Source organism: Euprymna scolopes, chromosome 38, assembly GCF_053919585.1.
Source record: "Euprymna scolopes isolate OS-2025 chromosome 38, ASM5391958v1, whole genome shotgun sequence".
NCBI lineage: Eukaryota > Metazoa > Mollusca > Cephalopoda > Sepiida > Sepiolidae > Euprymna > Euprymna scolopes.
In genome coordinates, this window is record NC_136519.1 from 74,704,200 (window position 1) to 74,728,260 (window position 24,061).

At 33.0% G+C, this 24,061-nt stretch overlaps 1 protein-coding gene across 4 annotated transcripts in view; it reads right to left on the minus strand.

Annotated features, from left to right (window-relative positions):
* LOC145263184 (ceramide kinase-like protein) overlaps window positions 1–24,061 on the minus strand; it is a 327,568-nt gene that overhangs the window by 122,847 nt on the left and 180,660 nt on the right. For all 4 annotated transcript variants that reach the window (XM_080120237.1, XM_080120236.1, XM_080120239.1 and 1 more), the window contains exon 3: window positions 8,433–8,732. In XM_080120237.1, coding sequence (XP_079976363.1) covers window positions 8,433–8,732 — 300 coding nt within the window. The remainder of the gene's footprint in view (window positions 1–8,432; window positions 8,733–24,061) is intronic.

Below are 24,061 nucleotides of genomic sequence, written 5' to 3' on the forward strand. Positions count from 1 at the left end.
ATATAGTATAGGTTAAACCTAAATATATATTTAAATAATATACAATAATGGTAAATATATCAGATAAACTAATATTAATTATAATATTGATAATCCAAATTTTATAAATAAGGGTATTGGTTTATAAATTAAAATTTCAAGATTGATTATTAATAAGCAACATTTTCAAAAACTTATGGTGGTTTATATTTGTTAAATTTAAACCAATGTTTATGAATGCATGAGGATATAAGTTCCTCTCTTGAATTTAGGAGGGTGGTTCTATTTTTGATATCGTCATGTTTTTAAATCTTTAGAATCTATCTCCCAGCATATATCCTTTATATGATCCTATTATTTGTCATTTAAAATTGAAGAAAATATTCTTATCTTTGAGTTGCCAAATATGTTTAGATAGAGTGGTTTGGTTCAACAGGGAGGGATTTTTAAAAGAGTGCTTGTGGGTTGAAATCCTATGCTTAATAAGTCCATATGTGGAACCGAAGTAAATTGCATTTTGTTTAATATATTTGTTTTCAGGTAGATTAGGGGTGACATTTGTATGTGATGGGTTGGTCTGTATTTGATTGGTAGATTGGTTAAAGTTGGTGTAGTTATTTAATCGCGTGGTCGGGTTATGGTTGTTATTAACCTAATTTAAATCTGGGGTTTGTGATACTGTGCAGCTATAAACTACATTTTTTATTTTGCATGTACCTTGTAGACGGCATCCTTTTTTTTCTTCTACAGTTACAGCCTGCTATATTTTCTGTATTTGTATTTTGTATCTTATTAATTTTTTTATTTTTGGAACTAATTATTTTTTGATGACGGTTTGACATAGTTGAGTAAGACACTTTGATCGTGTTCTTATTAAATATTTTACTGTATCTATGAGGGGCTTTAAAGTTTTTTTCTAATATTTTAAAGAATTCTCTGGCTATGTTTGTCTCAAGATTTTTGGAATATGGAGGGTTGAACCATAGGGTCTCGCTATGTCTGTTTTTACTCTTACGGACTTTGGTTTGCTGATTATTTGTGTTTGTATCTAATACTTGCGGTTTCATTTTGCTTTGTCTTGCTTTTTGGTCATTTTTTTGATAGAGATTAAGTCATGGACAATAATTTTGACATATAGTTTTTTTTAAAACAAAGTCTACTCATCAGCAAAAGTATTGGGTGTCTTTTTTTTATATATATATATAAAAGACACCATAAATAAACCTAGCATTTTTTAAGTAAGGTAGATGTATTTGCAAAAAATATAATAAAAAGGAAAATACTTAGTCATTAATATTGATAAGCAAAGAAATATGGGTTGGGAATAAAAAATAGAATAAAATTATAAATCTTATTTGGTTTAAATATAAGGTTATAATAATGTTTTAATAAAAATCAAGAATTATATATATATATATATATATATATATATATATATATATATATATATATATATATATATACCTTTTAATTGTTCACCTTTTGAAAACCGTTATTATCATCAAAGCATTCATTTGGATGTTGATTGTAGCTTATAAATGCACGAAATGTTGAATGTTCTAAATGAACGCCAAAGATTTAAAAAAAGGGGAGGTAATCTTCTTTGTCTAATTAAATGATCAGAGGGAGATAATTAGCGTTTATTCTTTTTAGATTATATAATATAATGGGAACTTATTGAATTTAGTAATTTTAATAATTTATCTATTTATTTATTGAAATTAATAAATATAGTATAGGTTAAACCTAAATATATATTTAAATAATATACAATAATGGTAAATATATCAGATAAACTAATATTAATAATAATATTGATAATCCAAATTTTATTAATAAGGGTATTAGTTTATAAATTAAAATTTCAAGAGTGATTATTAATAAGCAACATTTTCAAAAATTTATGGTGGTTTATATTTGTTAAATTTAAACCAACGTTTATGAATGCATGAGGATATAAGTTCCTCTCTTGAATTTAGGAGGGTGGTTCTATTTTTGATATCGTCATGTTTTTAAATCTTTAGAATCTATCTCCCAGCATATATCCTTTATATGATCCTATTATTTGTCATTTAAAATTGAAGAAAATATTCTTATCTTTGAGTTGCCAAATATGTTTAGATAGAGTGGTTTGGTTCAACAGGGAGGGATTTTTAAAAGAGTGCTTGTGGGTTGAAATCCTATGCTTAATAAGTCCATATGTGGAACCGAAGTAAATTGCATTTTGTTTAATATATTTGTTTTCAGGTAGATTAGGGGTGACATTTGTATGTGATGGGTTGGTCTGTATTTGATTGGTAGATTGGTTAAAGTTGGTGTATTTATTTAATCGCGTGGTCGGGTTATGGTTGTTATTAACCTAATTTAAATCTGGGGTTTGTGATACTGTGCAGCTATAAACTACATTTTTTATTTTGCATGTACCTTGTAGAGCGCATCTATTTTTTCTTCTACAGTTACAGCCTGCTATATTTTCTGTATTTGTATTTTGTATCTTATTAATTTTTTTATTTTTGGAACTAATTATTTTTTGATGACGGTTTGACATAGTTGAGTAAGACACTTTGATCGTGTTCTTATTAAATATTTTACTGTATCTATGAGGGGCTTTAAAGTTTTTTTCTAATATTTTAAAGAATTCTCTGGCTATTTTTGTCTCAAGATTTTTGGAATATGGAGGGTTGAACCATAGGGTCTCCCTATGTCCACTTTTACGCTTACGGACTTTGGTTTGCTGTTTAATTGTGTTTGTATCTAATACTTGCGGTTTTATTTTGCTTTGTCTTGCTTTTTGGTCATTTTTTTGTAACTTGTATGCTGGATGACATGGCCATATTATATGTTATTATGCTCTTAGTAGGTTTATTTTCAATGTAGTTTTTGTTTCTATCATTTATATATATATATATATATATATATATATATATATATTTCTCACTCGTTAATGATGCTCTACAGGCGTTAGTTATGACTAGCTGAACCATTTATTTATGGCATACTTTTAACAGTCACGTTACAGGATTATTCAAAGGCCTACAAAACTTCGGACAAATGTGTAGTTTAGCGGCGTAAAATATTTGACAGACAAAAAAAATATAAAAACTATTCATCTTTATATAAAACACATTATTAGACCCTAAGGCTGAAATAAAGCCCGAAAAAAATTTCATTTTTATTATTTTTTTTTTTCATTTTTATTTGGCCTTTTTTACGTTCGTTCGTTAACTGTTTTTGTATTAAGCGAAGGAGTTTGTATGATGCGTATGGCAATCTGTGGTGTGTTTATTGAAAATATGGCATAATTATGGCAGATGGATGAATTAGCTCATGCAAAGCAAGCAGGTTCAGATGTTTCGAAATATGCTGGTGTATTTCTTGGGTCGTGGAAAGAAATGTTAAAAACATCGGCTTTTCACTTAGAACAACGTTTGTCTTTAATTCAATTAAACCGAGTAAATTAATTATTTTAGCTACTTCTTTTAGCCAATTTGCGCAGTAACCAGGTATGTAGCAATTAGTAAATTAGCACTAATTTATATATATATATATATATATATATATATATATATATATATATATATAGAGAGAGAGAGAGAGAGAGAGAGAGAGAGACTTGTATGTAATATGCTTAGTTCGTGTAATCCAGTAAATTTTCATATACCAATAAGTTTTAAGCCAAAAAGAGATGACTTAAAAAGTAAGCTACAAAATTATTATATTTCATAATTGAGCATTAATATACTGTATAAGCAAAATCAAGACTTCAAAAAAGGTGCTGATAGCAACAAAAAGTGTATTTCATTTTACGTTACAATTGTTTCCATGCCACATCGACAATTTCAAATATTATGGCGTTTGAAAATTTTCACAAAAATCAGTATTTCTTCATACATTATGAATAAAAACACTCTTGACAATAGAACATTGTTTAAAGGAAAAGAAGAAAGAAAAAATCCCTTAACGGAAAAAGAAGCATGTGAAAAACATTTACTCTGGAGGTGACCTCCCTGAAAAGCCCATTTAAATGTTAATATATCACCTAATTTTCGTATCCTTATTTAAAAACAAAGTTATAAGAAGTTTCCACAAAAAACCCTTAGTCATTTAAAAAAAGTTGTTTTTTTTAATATATCCTATTCGTTGAATTCTTAAATTAGATTTCTCTATTCCTTTATTTCACATAATTAATTTTAAAAAGAATTTTTTTTTCTATATTTATAATATGGTCATAAGAACCTTGCATTAACGTTACGGTTAATTTTAGTTTCGTATTTGCTTATTAGTGGCAAGTAATATTTACAGATTATCGATTGTTTTAATACTTAGATTTAAGACCAATTTATGTTTAATGTTTGGCTTGTGATTTCTCTATGTCTCCATTCTGAGACCTCCCTCTTTCATGGGGAAACTTTCTTAACCCATCTTGTTCGTTTGACACCTCCAATCCAACTCTACGATGCTTGCGCAAACCGAAACACTTGATATGTGACACATCACTGCCAGTCTCCGTTCGTATCTACTGGTGCAAACTTACCAGGTCACAGAGTTTGACATGTCTGACAACCTGTCAAAACATGGCGATTCCAGTCTCTGTTGTCCACTCACCTCTAGATATATAGATATTTACATAGCTAGCTTGATATATAAATCGATCGATAAATAGGTAAACAGATATATCGATAGATACACAGATATTGATAAAACAGATAGACAGACAGATAACGGTCACTCTTAAACACTAAGAGAAATCGGAATTGGCGGGAAGACTGGGATTATGCAATGAACAACAACGCTGAAAACAGCTGAAATAGTGCGGAAACCCCTCAAGTGCGGAAACTAGATCAAATGAGTGACAAATAGTAGCCGGACACATAGAAACTGAAACAGAAAAATGCAATCAAGAGAACTGACACATAAAAATTGTAATTTGCTCATTTCTCCCCCCCCCCAAAAAAAAACTGGCGTTAGCAATACTGATACCGCACCACATAATCGAAGGGTCAAGGAAGATGGAAAGACCGAGGAGGGAAAGCACTAACAAAACTTCCACTGGAGCAGGGCGACAAGAACTGTGGCCTTGGGAAGGCATGTTGCTACGCAAATTCCAGTGAAGACCAATAGTCGCTGCCAACGAGAAATCAGTGTGGCGATAACGCAAATTAATTTGCAAATGTTATAGAAATAGGTGGAGACAACAGGAAACATTGAGAGACATATTGTCACTTAGACTCCAGGGAATACTACAGGTGGTTTTCAAAGAGAAATCTTTGATGATAACCTGCATGAGAACTCCTCGTGTGTGATTATTATTATTATTATTATTATTATTATTATTATTATTATTATTATTATTAATAATAATAATAATAATAATAATAATAATAATAATAATAATTCTGATTTCGTTTATCAACGTCTCTCTGGAAGGGATGGGATTCATTTCCAAAGGATTTCCCTCAACCCCGTCTCCAAACCAGGAGCTTCAAAGGCTGTTGGTGGTACCTACAATAGCAGAGGTCTGAAGGCCGCCTAAAACATCAGGGATTTGTTGTTTTTTCAATTGTCCTTCCAGACAACTTGATACTACTACTACTACTACTACTAATAATAATAATAATAATAATTATTATTATTATTATAGGTCGCAAATTGGTAATCTTTTCCTTCACTTCGCACCACAGCACTACCCGATAACAAAGGTAAGAAAAGAAACCAACCAACCCAACTGCTAAGATCACTCAATAAATACACCTGGCCTAGCTGATAAATTTGCATAAAGTGACAGAGAATATAAATTGTACAGTCTGAGTATGCTTTCGCTTTGACTTCCGGTCAGTTCCGAATTCACAGGTAAGCTATTCTGTGTTTCTTTTCTTCATTCTATTTTTTAAATTTTGTTGTTCTGTTCTGCAAAAAAACAAACAAAAACAAACAGAAAAAAAAACACCACCATCACGACTAACATTATTATTATTATTATTATTATTATTATTATTATTATTATTATTAATACCAGCAACAACACCAGCGTGGCTCGAAATCCAACAACAAGCACCGACAATCGTCAAAGATACGGATTCACTCTCTACTTCACGACTCGAACCGTTTTTATACGATTCTCTTCATTTGGATGTGTGCTGCGTGATTTCGCGAAACTTTATGAGACCACAGTTCATAGAACCACGGGTGCCATCTTTGATCTCTCTCTTTCTCGCCCGACCCCGTCCGACGCACACACGCGCTAAGACTTTTATTTTCCTTTCTCTTAACTTTAAACAACAGCAAAAACAGCAGCAACAACAACAAACACAACAGTAACAACAGCAATACTACTACTACTACTACTACTACTACTACTACTACTACTACTACTAATAATAATAATAATATTAATAATAATACAGGGTGACCCCCCCCCGCTAAAACGGGCCCCAACTCTAATTAGGCCCCGTTTCTTAGTGTTTTGTCCGAATGAAATGAAACTTTGGTCATAACTAGTTTATTATATTCAAAACATCACATCAAAACACTAGGGTTTTGGCATTTTTCCCCCGTTCTACAGCATATGTTCTACATGGCCTCCATTTAGCTTTTGTTTTTTTGTTGTTTTTTGGTCACCCTGTAATAATAATAATAATAATAATAATAATAATAATAATAATAATAATTAGCAAAAACCTGTGGAAATTCCACAGGATTTAAACATTTTTTAAACACATTATAAATAAAATGAGCACAATAAAATAAAATAAAACAAATAACAATTTTTTAGCTAATTGATTTTAATATTTTAAAGTTAAAAATAATTTTTGAATTATATTTTTTCCAATGAAAATTCAATACACAACATTGTTTTTTTGGTTTTGTTTTATTTCTGAATGATTTTTTATGTAAAAATTATAAATAGAACAGTTGTGAATTCACTTGCACAGATTTATTTAATTTTAAAAAGAAACTCTGATAAAAATAAGACATGCAGTCTTTTCTCAACATGACATTTTTGTTATAAAATAAAATAGCAAATTTTAAACCGTAAAACGACAGCCATGTTTTTTCTTGGTAATTTTTGTAGAGGAAATGGTTTTAATGATTTTTAACTGATAAAGAGTGAATACAAAGCGAGGTAATTCGTTTCTCATTAATTAATATTTGCAATGATGTTTTTTGTGACACTGGACGTGCGGACAAGTAAATTAATATTTAGATAATAATAATAGCAGCAGCAAGAATAATAATAATAATAATAATAATAATAATAATAATAATAATAATAACTAGCAGAACCCATGGAAATTTCACGTTAGTTGAACATTTTTTAATGAATTTAAAAAATTAAACAGATTTAACACAATTTTAGTAATTTTTTTAACCTTTTAAAGCTAAAGAGAATTTTTAAAAAATCTACGTTTTTTTTCCAAACCGTAATTTAGAAAGGTAGAAACTAAGAGAAACGTTTGCAAACTCTAAGACGAGGAATGTTCTCAGTGTGTTTGCTATGGAAGAAAAGTAGAAGCTTGGTTTCAGATGCATTAAAATTTATTGTAGAGAATGACTGGTTTACAAGGAGAAAGACCAAATAAATCGCTTTGGGATCAGACTATGGATCATTTTTACGTCTGCAAAAGCACTAATAGATGCACTTTAGAAAGATGTAGAAACCAAGAGAAACGTTTGCAAAGTCTAAGACGAGGAATTTCAAAGAAATATAGTTATATAAAATATCTATTCTCAGTGTGTTTGCTATGAAAGAAAAATAGAAGCTTGTTTTCAAATGCATTAAAATTAACCAACCGATTTTTGCCCCCTTGCAATGCATGCTTAAAATTCGTATGCGAATAAGAGCGACTTGGTCGTTGTTTACCTTCGAGGTTTTGGCACAGATCATAGTTCGTCTGCTTATATGTCAACGAATGTACTTGGAATGTGATTTGGGAGACACTGATGAAGATAAGGAAGAAAGTTGGGCGCAGGATGTATCCTTGAGACAAAGTCGGATTGATACTTTGAGCTTCAGAGTCTTGCCTATCGACAACTCTTTGTATAAATCTATTGGAGAAAAAAGATTCAATGGTTGAGAAGACATTTCCAGAGATTTCTTAGCTTTTTTCTGAATTATAAAAAGGAACATTTGTCAATTCACTTGCACCTTTGTCTTAATTCTGAAAAAGAATATAACAGTCTCCTCTCAATGTGACTAATCATAAATTATAATAATTTGAAATTAAACTGACAGGCATGTTTTTGTTTGAAAACTTTTGGGGAGGAAATGGTTTTAGTGATTTCTAACAGGTCAAGAGCGACTAAAGGGAGGCAATTCGTTACTCTTTAATTAATATTTTCGATGTTTTTTGGGGGCACAGGACGTCGGACAAGTAAATTAATATTTAGATAATAATAATAATAATAATAATAATAATAATAATAATAATAATAATAATAGCAATAATACTCACCTCTGAGTATCTGTTCCATTTCTTCAACCCATCGTTTGCAAATATCAAAACAGGGATTCGCGAATGTCAGGTTTTTTTCTCGGAGCTTATTATTGCCTTGTCGTTCATAGATGAGAATAGAAATCCCGATGCAAAACCCTTCGCCTTTGTTTTGTTCCTTCGTACGCCGGTGCACGACGCGAACGCCATAGATGTTTTCGAAATTTACGTAGCTGTTTCGAAGGATGCAGTCGGTGCCCGTTGATTTGCTTCGCTTGAGGACCTGGTTGAAGAAGTTGGACTTCCGCCGAATGGGGCTGTCTGTAGCAAACAAAGATAAGAGCGTTCTTAATTTACGAGTTGGCATACCCGCACCACGACGGGTTTTTAATAATGTAACATTGAGACATTGTACATAAATAATCATTAAAACGAACAAGTATTTTTATGAAATTTGCCCTAATGAACTAGTTGCACTTGCGTCCCCCCTCGACATACATATCTCTGACAACCCCGCATAGCAACACAATCCCACACTTTCACTTTTGAGGTCCCTAAATGCCAGAAAGCTTTCTGCTTTAATAGTTTCTTTCATCGAACAGCTAGACATTGGAATTCCCTTCATGCTACCTGCTTCCATGATCGTACTCATATGCAGAGGTTTAAATGTAACGTAAACAAATATCTTGTTAATCTTTCCTAGGCATTCTCCCAAATAGTAGCCCCTTATGTCTAAGTGACGATATGCATTGTTTGGGGTGAACGCGAGTAAAAAAAGAAAAGAACAAGCGTAAAACAAAGGTAAGTACATTAGAAGCACGTGATCTGTTCACACACACACAACACACACACACTTGAGAAACGTGTACTCATGTACACTGGTGAGCGATCAAGAAGCAATTCAATTAAAAATCTTTTTTAGCCTTCATTCTTTCTATCGTCGTTTTCCATGTGTGTAACTGATGATACGTATTGTTACGTCAGCTAGTGGCTGTTTGCCTCAAGCGAATAACTAATGCAAGGACACACAAGTAGATTTGTTAGCGTCTTTAAAGGTTTTATTGTAGAGACTGACTGGTTTACAAGGGGAAAGACCAAATCAATCGCTTAGGGATCAGACTCAAAATCATTTTTACGTCTGCAAAAGCACTAATAGATGCACTTTAGAAAGATGTAGAAACCAAGAGAAACGTTTGCATAGTCTAAGACGAGGAATTTCAAAAAATATAGTTATATAAGATATCTGTTCTCAGTGTGCTTGCTATGAAAGAAAAATAGAAGCTTGGTTTCAAATGCATTAAAATTAACCAACCGATTTTTGCCCCATTGCACAGCATGCTCAAAATTCGTATGCTTATTACAACTTATGAGGAAGGTATGACAAAGATTTATATAATTACATTTGTAACCATGGATGATAAGAACGAACCAATCAGCTACCAGAATAGCTTTCTGCATCTTCTTGAATTCTTCAGTGATAGATTTCTGTCAGGACACAAGCATTTATGATTTATGATTCTGCTGATTCTGACTGGTAAATTTTCTACCAGGAAAAACTCCTCTGATGAATTGATGCTGACATTGTTTTTTTTTTTTTTTTTTTTTTTTTTTTTTTTTTTTTTGCTTGTGACAACTATATTTTTTATCGTAAGAATGGCTCTACATTAAAGAGTTCTGGGCCCATAACCCCTTGAGTGTACATATGCATACGTGTATTAGTGATGAGAGGATTCCAATATTTTCCCCGATTCTGATATAATTACCTACAAAAATCGTAATTCCAATAGAATTACTGATTTCAATTCTTTATATATATGTAAATATTTTACTATAGGTTTGTTATTTTCTCCCGATTACTGTAAAAATACAGATAAAATGTGCAGATGTTTTCTCAGACGTCAAATGGTTTTGACATATTGAATCAGCTAAGTTAAAGATTGTCCGATACACAACGCTAGGCAACATAGCGATTGATACATTTTAGTCTATAGATTTTAGTTTTACTGGTAGTTTAAAATCAATGAATATTTATTATTTTATTATTACTACACGTAGCAGATTTTGTTTTAAATTAAATGAAATAAAAATTAAAGGAATCGTTTTTGGCATCGGAAAGTAGACAGACATTTTTCCGATTCAAATACTAATTCAGATACTTCTAAAAGTTCTGCTTTTTCTGATTCCCGATTCCAATTGACCGTTCCAGCACTAGTGTGTATGCTACGCGACAGAATGAATGTTCTTGTAAGGTCAATGACCTTTAAGCAAAAAGCATATGAAGGTCTTGGCGGAAAAATTCTGAATGATTATAACAAGAATGCGTAATCAAGCAGCGCCTTTTGCTGCCAATGATCTTGGTATGTTTTGTGCTTATTAACCTCACAAGTGGATTCCTCCAGTAGCATAACGCACACACGCACACGAATACATACATACATACATACATACATACATACATACATGCATACATACATACATACATACATAATATAAATCTCAACTGTCTGTTTAAATATATATATGTTTGTATGTTTGTATGTCTGCATAAAACTTTCGACAGAAGAGACTGATTTTCACTAGATTGATATCGTTTTGAAGTCGACCCTTCGGACAACAAATATAAAAAAAATTGGCTAAAAACATTAATTTCTTCACCCTCATCTGGGCACTTTTCTACAAGGAGGAGTCGCATTTCTCACCGATATTTTCAAAAGTCATCACCTCTTTTCGATTTATTAGCCTTAATTTAAATCTTCGCCACTTCCGGTTTGACGATGAACACAACAGCAAAGACGTCTCGTTTTTTTTTTCAAGGTCTTTTCCTCTTTCACGTTCGAGCCTACCTACATACTACCACTGTTTTTTGCTCAACACACATCTCCAAACACCCGGCACCAAGATTAGTATATATATATATATATATATATATATATATATATATATATATATATATATATATATATATATATTTGTAGTCATCGACATAGAGTCCTGTTTCGTTGTATCACAACTCATCAGTGCCGCTAGACTAACACTTCTCCCAAGCCGAGGATGTAACCTAGAACCATCGCGTTGACAGTCAGCAATTCTACCGACCGACACACGGGAGCGACGCCCGTAAATAATCTCGCCAAATATCCGTCCACCACTTTACAGTTTCCTAACCGCTTTGTTTATAAACAAAGAGCACGTTGAGTATATATATATATATATATATATATATATATATATATATATATATATATATATATATATATATATATATATATATATATAATAAAAATTACAATTAAATTTACCAAAATGATCCAAGATGGTAAAACCAAAGTATATTATAAATATTAAAGAATTAATATTTATAAAGTAATCTCAACCAGATGTAAAAGCTCGATAAAACCAAATAGAAGATAGAGCTTATCATAAAAGCAAATAGTTAATAAACATGTTAAAAAACTTTGAAAAAGAGTTAAAAACATATTTAATTTGAAAAGGAAACACTAAATAAGTGGATAGTCCTTAATCCGCGGAGTTTAAATATGTTTTTTACTCTTTTTCAAGGTGTTTTTTTTTAAATGTTTCATTAACTATTTTCTCTTTTATATATATATATATATATATATATATATATATATATATATATATACATATAATATATATAATATTATTATATATATAATATATATAATATATATATAAATATATAATATATATATATAAATATATATACATATATATATATATATATATATATATATATATATATTCAAGAGATACTAACGTGGTGTGGATCAGTGGCGTGAGTAGGTGTCGTGTTTGGACTATGACTACGATTGTTTTAAATAAGTGAAAGATTGAAACAATAACATAAAAGGGTTTGAAATACCACGAAACAAAACTAGCAAAACAAAACCAAACCAAACACCACGAATAAATATTTGAAGGTATTAAGAACGTGAAACATGAAATCTTTTACCAAAATGATTGCATTTAACATTAAATTACCCGAAAAAGATTGATATGCCGTAAAAAAAAATACCCTGTAAAGTCAAAGCCAAACACCACGAATAAATATTTGAAGGTATTAAGTTGAAGCATGAAATCTTTTACCAAAATTACTGGATTCGACATTAAGGGTTGATATGCCGTAAAACAACCCAATTAACAAAAAGAAACAAACACTCATAACCACCAGTGGTAAAAGCAAAATCTGATAAATATTTCGGTAGTGGCGCTTCTCCGTAAAAAAGAAATATGCTGAAATAAAAGTGGGACACATCTGAGTACGTGATCGATATTTTTGAACTCAACGTACAAAAATGATCCTAAGTCAGTTGGAAAAGGTGAGTGAAATGGCAAGAGATCAACGCAATGAAATCTGAATGATTGACGCGAATCTGTCAATTTTAAAAGCATTATTCTCAAATGGTAGAATAAAGAAGGGGGAAGGGGGCTGAAAATACTGAACCGTGATTGGCCGAGCAGGGGGGAAATGGGTGGTATTTGCTCCCCCACCGAGCAAATTAGACACAAGGCCGATTTTTAATGTGAGGAGTGAAGGGGAGGGTGAAGGGAAAAGGGGACCAGCTCCCGAGAGGTGGGAAATGGGAGCTGGATAGTGCTTTGCCAGCTGGCCCAAGTAGGGTTGCCCCTACATGGACCAGAAGATTGCCACAAGGGCAATGGTCTTTGCTTGCAGCATCTGCCGGAACATATACTACACTTTGATCTTGGCCCGAAGGCCACAAAGATCCTCCCGTGTGGAGAGGTGGATTGAGCAGGGGGAAATGGGTTTTGACATATTGAATCAGCTAAGTTAAAGAGTGGCTGATACACAACGCTAGGCAACATAGAGCTTAATTCTCCACAGACACCTGTAAAAGAGAATGAACAGTGAACGTTCCAGAGATGTCAGGAAGCAACAAAACTAACGGTGAATTTTTAATTAAGTTAATCAGTTAGTATAAAAATGGCGCCGACAATCAAGAATTTATCCCAGTGCAGATTCTAGCTACAAAAGTTGGTTGTTGTTGTTTGTTTGTTTGTTTTTTTTTACGGCATATCAACCCTTTTCAGGTTATATAATGTCGAATCCAGTGATTTTGAAGGAAATTTTTTTTAATAGATTATATTTGTTGTTGTTTTTTTAAAGTCGGTGTCTATTCAACCCATAGTCGGTGTCTATTCAACCCATAGTTGGGACCCTAACAGGTAATACCACTCCGGATCAGAATGGACCTGGGAGCAATGGCAATTAAAGGGCGTCTCCACACTCCCCAAAGCCCGCAAGCTAGGGTATTGCCATCGGATATAGTTTAAGGTCATATCTAGGGCCTCCCGCTACAAAAAGAGGAGACTAAGATAGTAATATAATTACATGTAGGGGTTCAAATAAAACTGCTAAAACAAGTGCTTGCTCTAACTACATCCGAACTCTCTAAGGATGGTTTCAAAATTGTTTTAGAGAACTCTTTAGTCTTTTTTTGTTCTCTTTACTCATAAAATCTCTACTATTATATAAAAGTCACTTTATGTGTGTGAGTTCCTTCCCCATAGGTTCCGAAACGGCTGAGCCGATCTTTTGGAAATTTCACAAACTAGTAATTTATATATCTGGAAGTGTTCTTAGATGTTTTGTACAGAAATTCATCCGATAAGTATCGAAAATTCAAAAAAATCCGATCTTAAAAATAGTATTTCTTTCTTATAGATGAAAAAGAAGAATTTTTACAGGGAAATATTTTAAATTACATCGGCCAAGGGAGATAATAAAATCCCAACAAATCATTTCTACTAAAAAGAGAATTATTGTCATCTGGAGATATAACTCAGTGGTAGATCGAATGATTCCCTATGTATCTCATTATTTTATTTTTATTTTTTCTTATTAATGAGATCTATTTACGATAAAATGAGAGGTTCCATTTAAAATCGCTGCAACTCATTTCTTCCTTTGCATATTTTAAAACTAAACATTAATCAGAAGTGACGTTTCCACGGCATTCATCGTCAACCCCAAATATCAGCTGACGTGATATTGTAAACAAACACAGACGGAATTTGATCAACGACATTTTTTCTTTTCTTTTTTTTTTTTTTTTGAGAATTAGTCCATCTGGCAAATTATTCCTCATAATATATAATATTCAATAAAGGATTGATTCTATAATGATACATACGCAATCTGCATAAATCAAAATATCATTTTAAGCATATTGTAAAACCGGCTAACGCTGGGCGTCTAGCTAGTATTGTATAGAGTCGATTTATACAGGAAATTGTTACTGAGCATATGTATAAATCACATCCAACTAGAGTTCCGAACAAAATTCCAATTTTTGAAAAATCGATATTATGTTTCATTTTTTAAAAATATAAATAAGTATGGCCTCTGTCTTTCTATCTGTCGTTCTGTCTGGATTTTTGCTCAAGAGTCAGTTATAAAGAGAGCCATATATAGGATAGATCGATAAAATTGTCGCCCTAGAAAAGACGACATAATTATATTTCCGTTTGATGAAAACCGGTTTTCTTTTCTTTTCTTTTTTTTTTTTTTGTTGCAGACCACCTACAAGAGCGATAAAAGCCTTCTATCATGTCTGAAATGACACAATGTTCAACATACGAAGTCGGAGCTGCGCCGCTGTACAACACATGCTCTCTACCGATCCAAATATTACACCAGGACCATTGTGATCACCCTCAAAATGCAAATCCGGGCGGATCAGCGCTTGAAGGTACAGCTTAATGAAGTTTCCAGCCACGGTTATGGTCTTTGGTGTGGTTTCAAGTGAGAGTCACATCATATCACCTCACATATTCAAAGTCGGCTTGAAAGTCAACACCAACGTGTACCTGGGTGTATTGAAGAGTGTGGTGATCCCCTGGTTCAATCAGGTGGCTGCTAGCATATCCTGGGTGTGGGAGCAGAACTCGGCGTCGGCCCACAATATCAAAGAGACCCAGGTTTGTCTTTAGAAGGAGTGCTGGACTACTTCATTTGGCCATACGTCGAGAACATCACCAACATGACCTCCAAAAACACCAAAGCCAGTCTGATCGTCACCGTCCGCCAAATATTCGTTGAACTCCCGCCGGTAGTTATGGGAAAGGCATGCACCCAGTTCCGAACCCGTATCGAGGCGGTAATTGAGACTGAAAGCGATTCATTGAATAGATGTCAGCTCTACTACATAATCAAGTTACCTGAATTGATTTTTTCAATAAATGTTTTAAAATAAATCTGCAGTGTTGTATTCTTTAGGGCGACAAATTTACTGACTACCCTGTATTTAGAGCAAACAGAACTTTCGTGGAGTAAAATTAACATCAGGGGCATATGTTCCAACTTTCCAAAGTTGAAATCCAATTGCAGGAGACCAAGTATAATTTGTGCTAAATGTATTTTAGCAAAACAAAAAAAAACCATCCACAATTATTTTCGGGTTGTAAATGGCGGACCTTTACTTTAAGTGAATTCTTAGTCAAGGGAGATAAGTCAGCGCTCTTCTACATTAAAACATATGATAAAACTCGATAATTCGAAAAAAATTATCGTTCCAAACTCGAAAATAAAACAAAATAGTGATACAGTACTGATAGAAATACACAGTCGCAATGAAATTTATTTAGTAGATTACTACCAGTATATTTATTAGATTTTCGAGTTAGTACCGAGACTCCCAAGATGGCCAGCTAATGTCGGTTACCTTTTCTTGTCCCAACTTAGGAATCGGCACTACTTTTGTTTCAAACTAAAACACAAAAACCTTATCCAAGTAGGTAGAAGAGTAATTTATCTTGCATTTGGTAAAATTCGGTTGTTATATCGTTGTTTCTTGATCACGTTTTCGATTTGTTGTCTATTGTAAAACGTGCTACAGAAAGGAAATAAAATTATGAAGAATGCAGCAAAGGTAATTCCGAAGACAGTGAGAAGTAAAAAGAAAAAGAATGTTACTAAATTTAGGCTGATTATTCATAGCAAAGAATAATATGTGTTCAGTCACGTCTTATTGAAGCAATCTCCACAAATGAATTCTCAATGAAAACTAGAAGAGTCACGTGACAAATTTTGAGCACATCCGGTTCAGACTTTGCACTTCATCTGAAAGGAACATTGAAATACTTGAAGCACGACAAGGCAGACTATGAATATTAACTGAAATTTCTCTCCCACCACTGTTCCCCCCTCTCTCTCTCTCTCTATATATATATATATATTTCCACATGCACACACATTTCGTATATATATGCTTATGTACAAAAGCCACTTTGTGTGTGTGTGTGTGTGTGTGTGTGTGTGTGTGTGTGTGTGTGTGAGAGAGAGTTCGCTATGGTTTTCGAAACGGTTGGGCCAATAATTTTTTTTTTCGTTAACTGGAAAAAAGTTTATTCATAATATTGGAAAAATTACTTGTGCTTGTATATGTTTAAAATATCTATAATTTTTGCAATCTAAAACTGGAATATTACGGTACTTTAATTAAACTTTATAATTGACAAGCAACTGATCCTGAAGAAATTGCAAAACAGTTTACACACATATTTAGTGAAAATGTGATCCAGCGATATCTGATATGTCGGTTTAACAAAACATAGACCCCAACAACCAAACACAAGTAGTATGCCCGGCAACATAAGATAAGGAATTTTATACACAAATGATTAATTGTAGAACTATAAAGCGACATTCACATAAATTCTTACAACGAATGGATAATCGATATTCATCCTGTGGTTTCTTTCACATACGGTTCAAGAAATCATAATCTCCAAAACTTCGCTAAAGTAGTTGGTTTTGAACTGGAAGAATAGCTGCTAAGGGGACAAATTAGAGAAATTGGATTATTGCTGGCACGTTGCATCCATTGTGTGGGGGCTACGTTGATCAGTAAGGTGTCAATATTTACTCAAATAATTTAGGATTACCAAAAAAAAAAAAAGTGTCAATATTTACTCAAATAATTTAGGATTACCAAAAAAAAAAAATAGAAATATTAGAATTATCAAAGATACAGATCAAAATAAGCATAAAAAAGGCATCAAAGCAACCCCCGTGCAAATCTGGGTTATACTGCTAGTATATATTTATATGAAACTAATATTAATATATATATATATATATATATATATATATATAAAAGTGAACGTGTATGTCTGTCTGTCTGTGTGTCTGTGTGTCTGTCTGTTTGTGTACATTTCCCTACGCAATAACTCTGTCAATTTTTAGTCTATAGACTCGAAATTTGAAATACCGGGTACTGAGATTTGGGAAAATCGATGTGACGGGTGTCAGCCAGAAATTTGGCTGTTAAGGGGTCAAATTTCAACGATTTGACCTTTAAGAACTCTACCAAACTCCTCCGACAATTTTGGGTCTAGACACTTGAAATTTTAGATATAGGTTCCTTGAACCTGGAGCTAACTTAATAAAGTGCTTTGAGCCCGAAACTATAAATTTTAAGGGGTCATAATAGGGGTCAAAGTTTTTAAAAATTAACCATTTTTTTGTTTTTTTGCTTTTTTTGCACAGCATACACCTCCAAACACCCGAGCAACGCCGGGCACCCCTGCTAGTATATATATATATATATATATATATATATATATATATATATATATATATATATATTAGTTTCATATAAATAGTCTTTGTTTACATCTAGAAATAGAAATAGGTTTAAGTCTCTTAAAATCCGTAGTAGAATTGTTGGCAAGGACCCGTGGCGTAGTGGATAAAGTACTTAGTGATATTCAGTTCTGAAAATTACATTCCTGGAGATTGAAGGCTAAATTCCCAATGCGGGCAATCCCAAAGTACAATTGCTCATTACTTCCACTCTGTCATGGCTGACGGAACAATAGCATGCTATCCTTATGGATTAAATGACAGATTCCGTTCAAAATTTCGAGTTCGACAGAAAGATGCCCGGGTTCCACTAGATACACATGAAGAAGGCCGGAGGTTACATTGAAAGAAACGTTTTGCAAATAAAACTCAAGATAAGAGAGCATGCTATTCCCGTGAATTAAATAAAAGGCTTTTGCATATTCCCGACTTCGACGTAAAGATTCCCGAGTTCGACAAGATACATCTAGAGAAAGTCTGAGGTTATATCGACCAAAATATTGCACATATTACACTCAAAGTCCGAAGTTGAAAAAATTTTACCTGAAATACAGGGTGGTCGCTAGAAAAGCGGGAAATTTGTCAAACAACGATTTATTTTTACAAAAAATAATTTTTACAAAGTTTTTCCAAGGCAAATGTTATATTATACTCATATATACTCAAAATATCGTCCGTGCACTCCACTGCAGCCTATTAACCTGGAAAACCAACAAAAGAACCAATAAAAAAAAAATAGCAATAACGCATTTTATTCATGATCTAAGCTGGCCTTCAAATTTCCCGCTTTTCTAGCGACCACCCGGAATAATATAAAAAAATATAAAAAGAAACGCCAGGGAAAAAAAAGCCAACATGAAATTAGATTAATCCGAGAAAATCAGGGTGTTATTAAGGAATGTGATTGGTTGGCGCAGACCACAGTTTGTGACTGCTAAAATGGCGGTGTTTTCTTTTTAATAGAATATCCTTAAATTCAGTTTTTGGGATGTTGTGTGCTGTAAGGCGTTGGTAAATTGAGCTATTCGGAGAAAATAAGTGACATGTTAGTCGGCGAGAGATACTGGTTCTAATCACCGATTTACACGTTATTTTTGGAGACACATTCTCCTACATTGCGTTCTAAAACGTACACGGCATTTCTATGTTTGAGTAAACTGTCGTCGAATGTAGGGTTATTGTTTATTAATAATTGACTTGTTTTCAATTGTATGTAACAAATAATGAATTAAAGTTTAGAGTGTTTTATAGTTTAAATGTGTTTGTGTATGATATTTCTTCTCATTTTTTCACCTATTTTATAATTCGCATGCATCTGGTTACGATAAAACAAGTTGTCGTCGTCGTCATCATCATCATCATCAACAACAACAATAATAATGGCGGTTAAAGTGTTTAATCTGCTGATCAACAATATAATTTGAGAAGTTGTTATTAATTGTTTTATGTTAGAAAGTGCCTTATAAAATACTAGTCGTCTGTGTACCTGGCGTGACCCGGGTGTTTGAAGGCGTGTGTTGAGAAAAAAAAATGGTAGCGTGGGGAGGGAATCAAAACAACATTAGACAGCCAAGGTTAAAAGAGATGTTAAAAAAGTGGTAGTAAAAAAAAAGGAAGTGGTAGTAGCGCGAAGGACGAAAAAAAAGTGAAAGAGAATCTGACGTCGTAGCCGATGTCTCCATAACGCGACCGGAAGTCAGAAGAAATTGACCGAAGTTAATCTTACAGTGACAATGACTGGCTGAAATGTCGGCGAAAAAACTCGACCCCTCCTTGTATAAAACGGCCGAGTTTAAGGTAAAGGAATTAATGTTTTTTGCCAATTTTTTTTAAATATCGGGCTTCACAAGGATACTGATCTTGACAAGATCCGTCGCCTCTTTCGAAAGTTTTTACGAAACATACAAAAAACATACATACATACATTTAAACTGACAGTTAAGATTTATATTATAGACTACCCTGGGTGGCCGGCGTTGCCTGGGTGTTTTTTTTGGGGGGGGGGTGTTGAGAAAGAAACATTTTTAAATTTAAAAAAAGTGGTAGTAGGTAGGCAGGCTCGAACACGTACCATGAAGGAGGAAAAGAACGTGAAAAAAAAACGTGATGTCTTTGTCGTTGCGTCCATCGCCAAACCGGAAGTGGCGAATGGTTTAAATTAAGGTTAGTCAATTGACTTTCGAAAATATCGACGAAAAAAGCGATGCCTCCCTGTAGAAAAGTGCCCAGTTGAAGGTGAAGGATTTAATGTTTTTAGCCAATTTTTTTAAATATTTGTCGTCCGAAGGGTCGTGCTTCAAAACGATACCGATCTTGTGAAAATCCGTCGCCTCTGTCAAAAGTTTTAGGCAGATATGATGATTGCAACGTCTTGTCAGGCGAGTGCCACTCCCTAAGACATTTAAAATCCATGAGCCCAAATGTCTGAGGGAGTATCTATACAAATATGATGTTACAGAGTCGTAGCTTTGTACGACAGCTAAGTCTCTCTCTCAGTTCAAAATGTTGACATCCAGCAACAAGCAAGAGCAAGATAGCCAGCAACAAATTAAACTGCAGACCAGCTTAATGCGGGTACTGGTCTTCCGCTTTATGTTTTTTTTTTAATCAGAGATTTGCTTCTCCTAGAAAGGTTGCCTTCACCACGGCTTACGGGAGCCCGCTCCAACCCAATACACATATACACACACACAAATGTACACGGTGCTAGTTGGCCGTTGACCCAGAAAAAGAGGCAGATATACATACATATATTTAAACAGAAGCTGAGATTTATATAATAGATTTCATTATATATTATATAATAGATTGGTTCTGTAGATGATATATTTTACTATGGCCATTTTCTATCTATCGAGTCATTCACTTTTAAAATTGAGAAGACATTATTTTTTGTATCGGTAATAAATCTATCGGCATCGTTTTAATTTCTATATCGAAGAAGGGAATGGTATTATTAGTCCCCAACAAAAGGAGGGTGGACATTCACACTTGGCCGTTCGTCCGTTCGTTCGTTAGCTCGTCTGTCCACATTTTTCTTAATAACTACGCCTTGGAATTTTTTAAATTTTACACAAATATTAAACATGATATGAGTAAAAAAAGATAACAGAACGGATTTTCCGGGTAAACTCCGGTTGCCCCTCTCCCCATGAGTGCCTTTCGGGTTAAAATGGCTAAAATTGACGCTCTTGTGCTTATTAAAAAAAAATTGATACCTTGGATTTTTAAAACACTTTCGGAAAAGTTGTAACTGATTTCTATAAAAAAAATATTTTTTTTGTCTATACTTCACGATCACTTTTGGGTGTGCCACAGGGGTTTTTTAGGGCTAATAAAAACACTCCATTTTTGGAACTATTTTACCATATTTGTCCAAAATTTTCTGTGTATGTCTATTAAGCAGTTTTGCATAGTGTTGAACTCCAATTTAAATATGTTAAGGCCTTGGGGACTTTGGGCCTAAATCGGGGGAGGTACAAATGATGGGCTTAGTCATTTCTTTTTTTGCACGGTGCAGAAATCAATTTTACATATATTAAGGCCTAAAACTGCACAGTTTTTCATTTTCACCAGGATTTAACGTCACTAGGAGACTTTTTGGATAAAATGGTGGTGGTGGGGGTTCAAATGCTGAACTTAGTCATTTTTTATGCCTCGTTCACTGTGGATTCATGCTTCACATGTTTATATTTATTTCATGTTTGAAATTTAGTACGGGAATATTTTAAGGTGCGGTTTTAATTTTTGTTACTTCGTCTTTTTTTTTTTTTTGTTAATAGAAGTATATCATCAATGTATCTAACGTAGATGGATGGTTTAGTTATGATATTAAAGATTTAAGTTTCCAGGTTGGTCGTATAAAATTTGGAAAACAACGGGCCTAGAGCCGAGCCATTGAAACCCCGTCAGCTTGGACATATAGGACGTCATTGGGGCCATAGAAAAGGACCTTCGTGCATCAGGAGATCAATAATTTTTTGAGTGTTAGGGGTTATTTTAAGTGCAGGGAAAGTGGGATTATTATACATGTTATTAATTTATTATCTCTATAGTTTCATGAACAACGATATTTATAAAGAGACTTTCAGCGTCAAGTGAAGTTAGAAGTTCATTTTTGTGTTCTACTGAATGAAGTATGTCTATTAATTCATCCGAGGTATTAACTCTATAACTAGGGGGTAAATACGACATAATTAGTTTATAAGAGTTTTTTTGCGAGTTTATGAACGAGTGTAGGTATTTGCTAAATTATAGGACGAAGTGGGTAGTTACTTATTATGTACTTTTATATTTTCGTACATATAGCCTGATTTATATTTGCCTATAATTTTATATAGTTTTACGGAGTCGGTGTGTGCATTGTTAGTTGTAGTTGATTTATTAATATTTATTTTGAGTTATTCAGTAGGATTTTTATTTGTTTATTTATTTATTTATTATCTATTATTTTTTTTAATTTAGATGTATCGGTTAGAATTTCATTTAATTTATTAATATATATTTTAATTGGCATTATGACGAATATATTAGATTTATTGACGCGTTTAATGGTTATGTCTCGGTTACTTTAGAGTCCATTGGCGGCTGCTTAGTTTTTTAGTAAATAATTGTATTTTGGAAGTAATGCTTGTTTTTTTATAGATTCAACTTTAAGAGGTCTCGAATGTTCGAGTGTACTTTAATTTTGTTTTCATCTGATAGTTTTGTAATATTTTGGTATAAAAGTTCCATTTCGACTTTTCTTAGGGTACTACCATTCAACACTACCACACTATGGCTAAATGGCAGTTTTAGTTATTTAGAACTACTTAAAAGCTTCACCGCTCACTCATTTTTCTACCAAATTTCAAAGGGAGATAATTGGGTGGATTTTATTGAAAGTAGACGAATGCCGAACATTGTTATTACAAATGTGTTTATGGGAGCAAAAATATAAATCAGACAAATAACAAGTGAATTTATTGGAAGCCTGGACAATCATGGATTACAATAGAAAAATGCGAGCATGAAAAATAATATGGTTAATCTTAAACATGGAAAAGTAAAGGACTACTTGTTAAAACTGGAAAATAAAACGACTAGATATTCTAGTAAAAAATATAATAAATTTATAATTTAAAATATTGCAGCATTAAGAATTTTTTAAATTTCAATTTATAACATTATATAAGAAATTCTTAATGCTGCGATTTTAAAAGTTATAAATTTATTTTATTTTTTACTAAGCTATCTTGTCCGCTTTCTTTTCCAGTTTTAACAGCTAGTCCTTTACTTTTCCATGATTAAGCTTAACCATATCACTTTTCATGCTCGCATTTATCTATTGTAATATTAAATGTCTTTTGGAGATGACAATTCGGGCCAAGTTTTAAGAGTTCGTTTTGATGAAGACTTAATTGTATTTTGACTAAATTGATGTATGATTCTAGGGATCAGGAAGATGAATTTTTCCTTTATATAAACTATGTAGTTCCTTTAGAATAGCTTGTGTTCGATGTAATGTTGAGTGCACAGTTTGAAAAGCCATTCTCTGATTTGCTGAAACTGTTCTGCTGTTGTCTCTGATCTTAATCTGTGTGTGTAATCTTTGATTTCCTTCGTGAGTTCCTTAACTTTTACTTTGATATTTTTAACCTCGCGTTCGACAAGGTTGGACGTATAATTGGTGGTTATTTCACTTCTTGCAGCCGGATCGTACAATTTGAAATTAGTATATTTGGACAGCATTCATCACTCGCCTGAGGACGACTTATGGAAGTCGAAAACGTTCGCGACTACGGCTATTTTCTTACACTTGAACAGAACGTTCGAATATTATCCCGCCAAAAAATAGATTGCAAGAGAAACAAAAAGAATCATATCTGCTCTTCGATGAAACATATATATATATATATATATATATATATATATAATAGCATGGACACCCGACGTTGCCGGGGTTGAATGATGATCAACGTCAACCAATATTTCACACTCCTATATTTTTATTATCCGTGAAATCCGTGAAATCGCCCGGGAG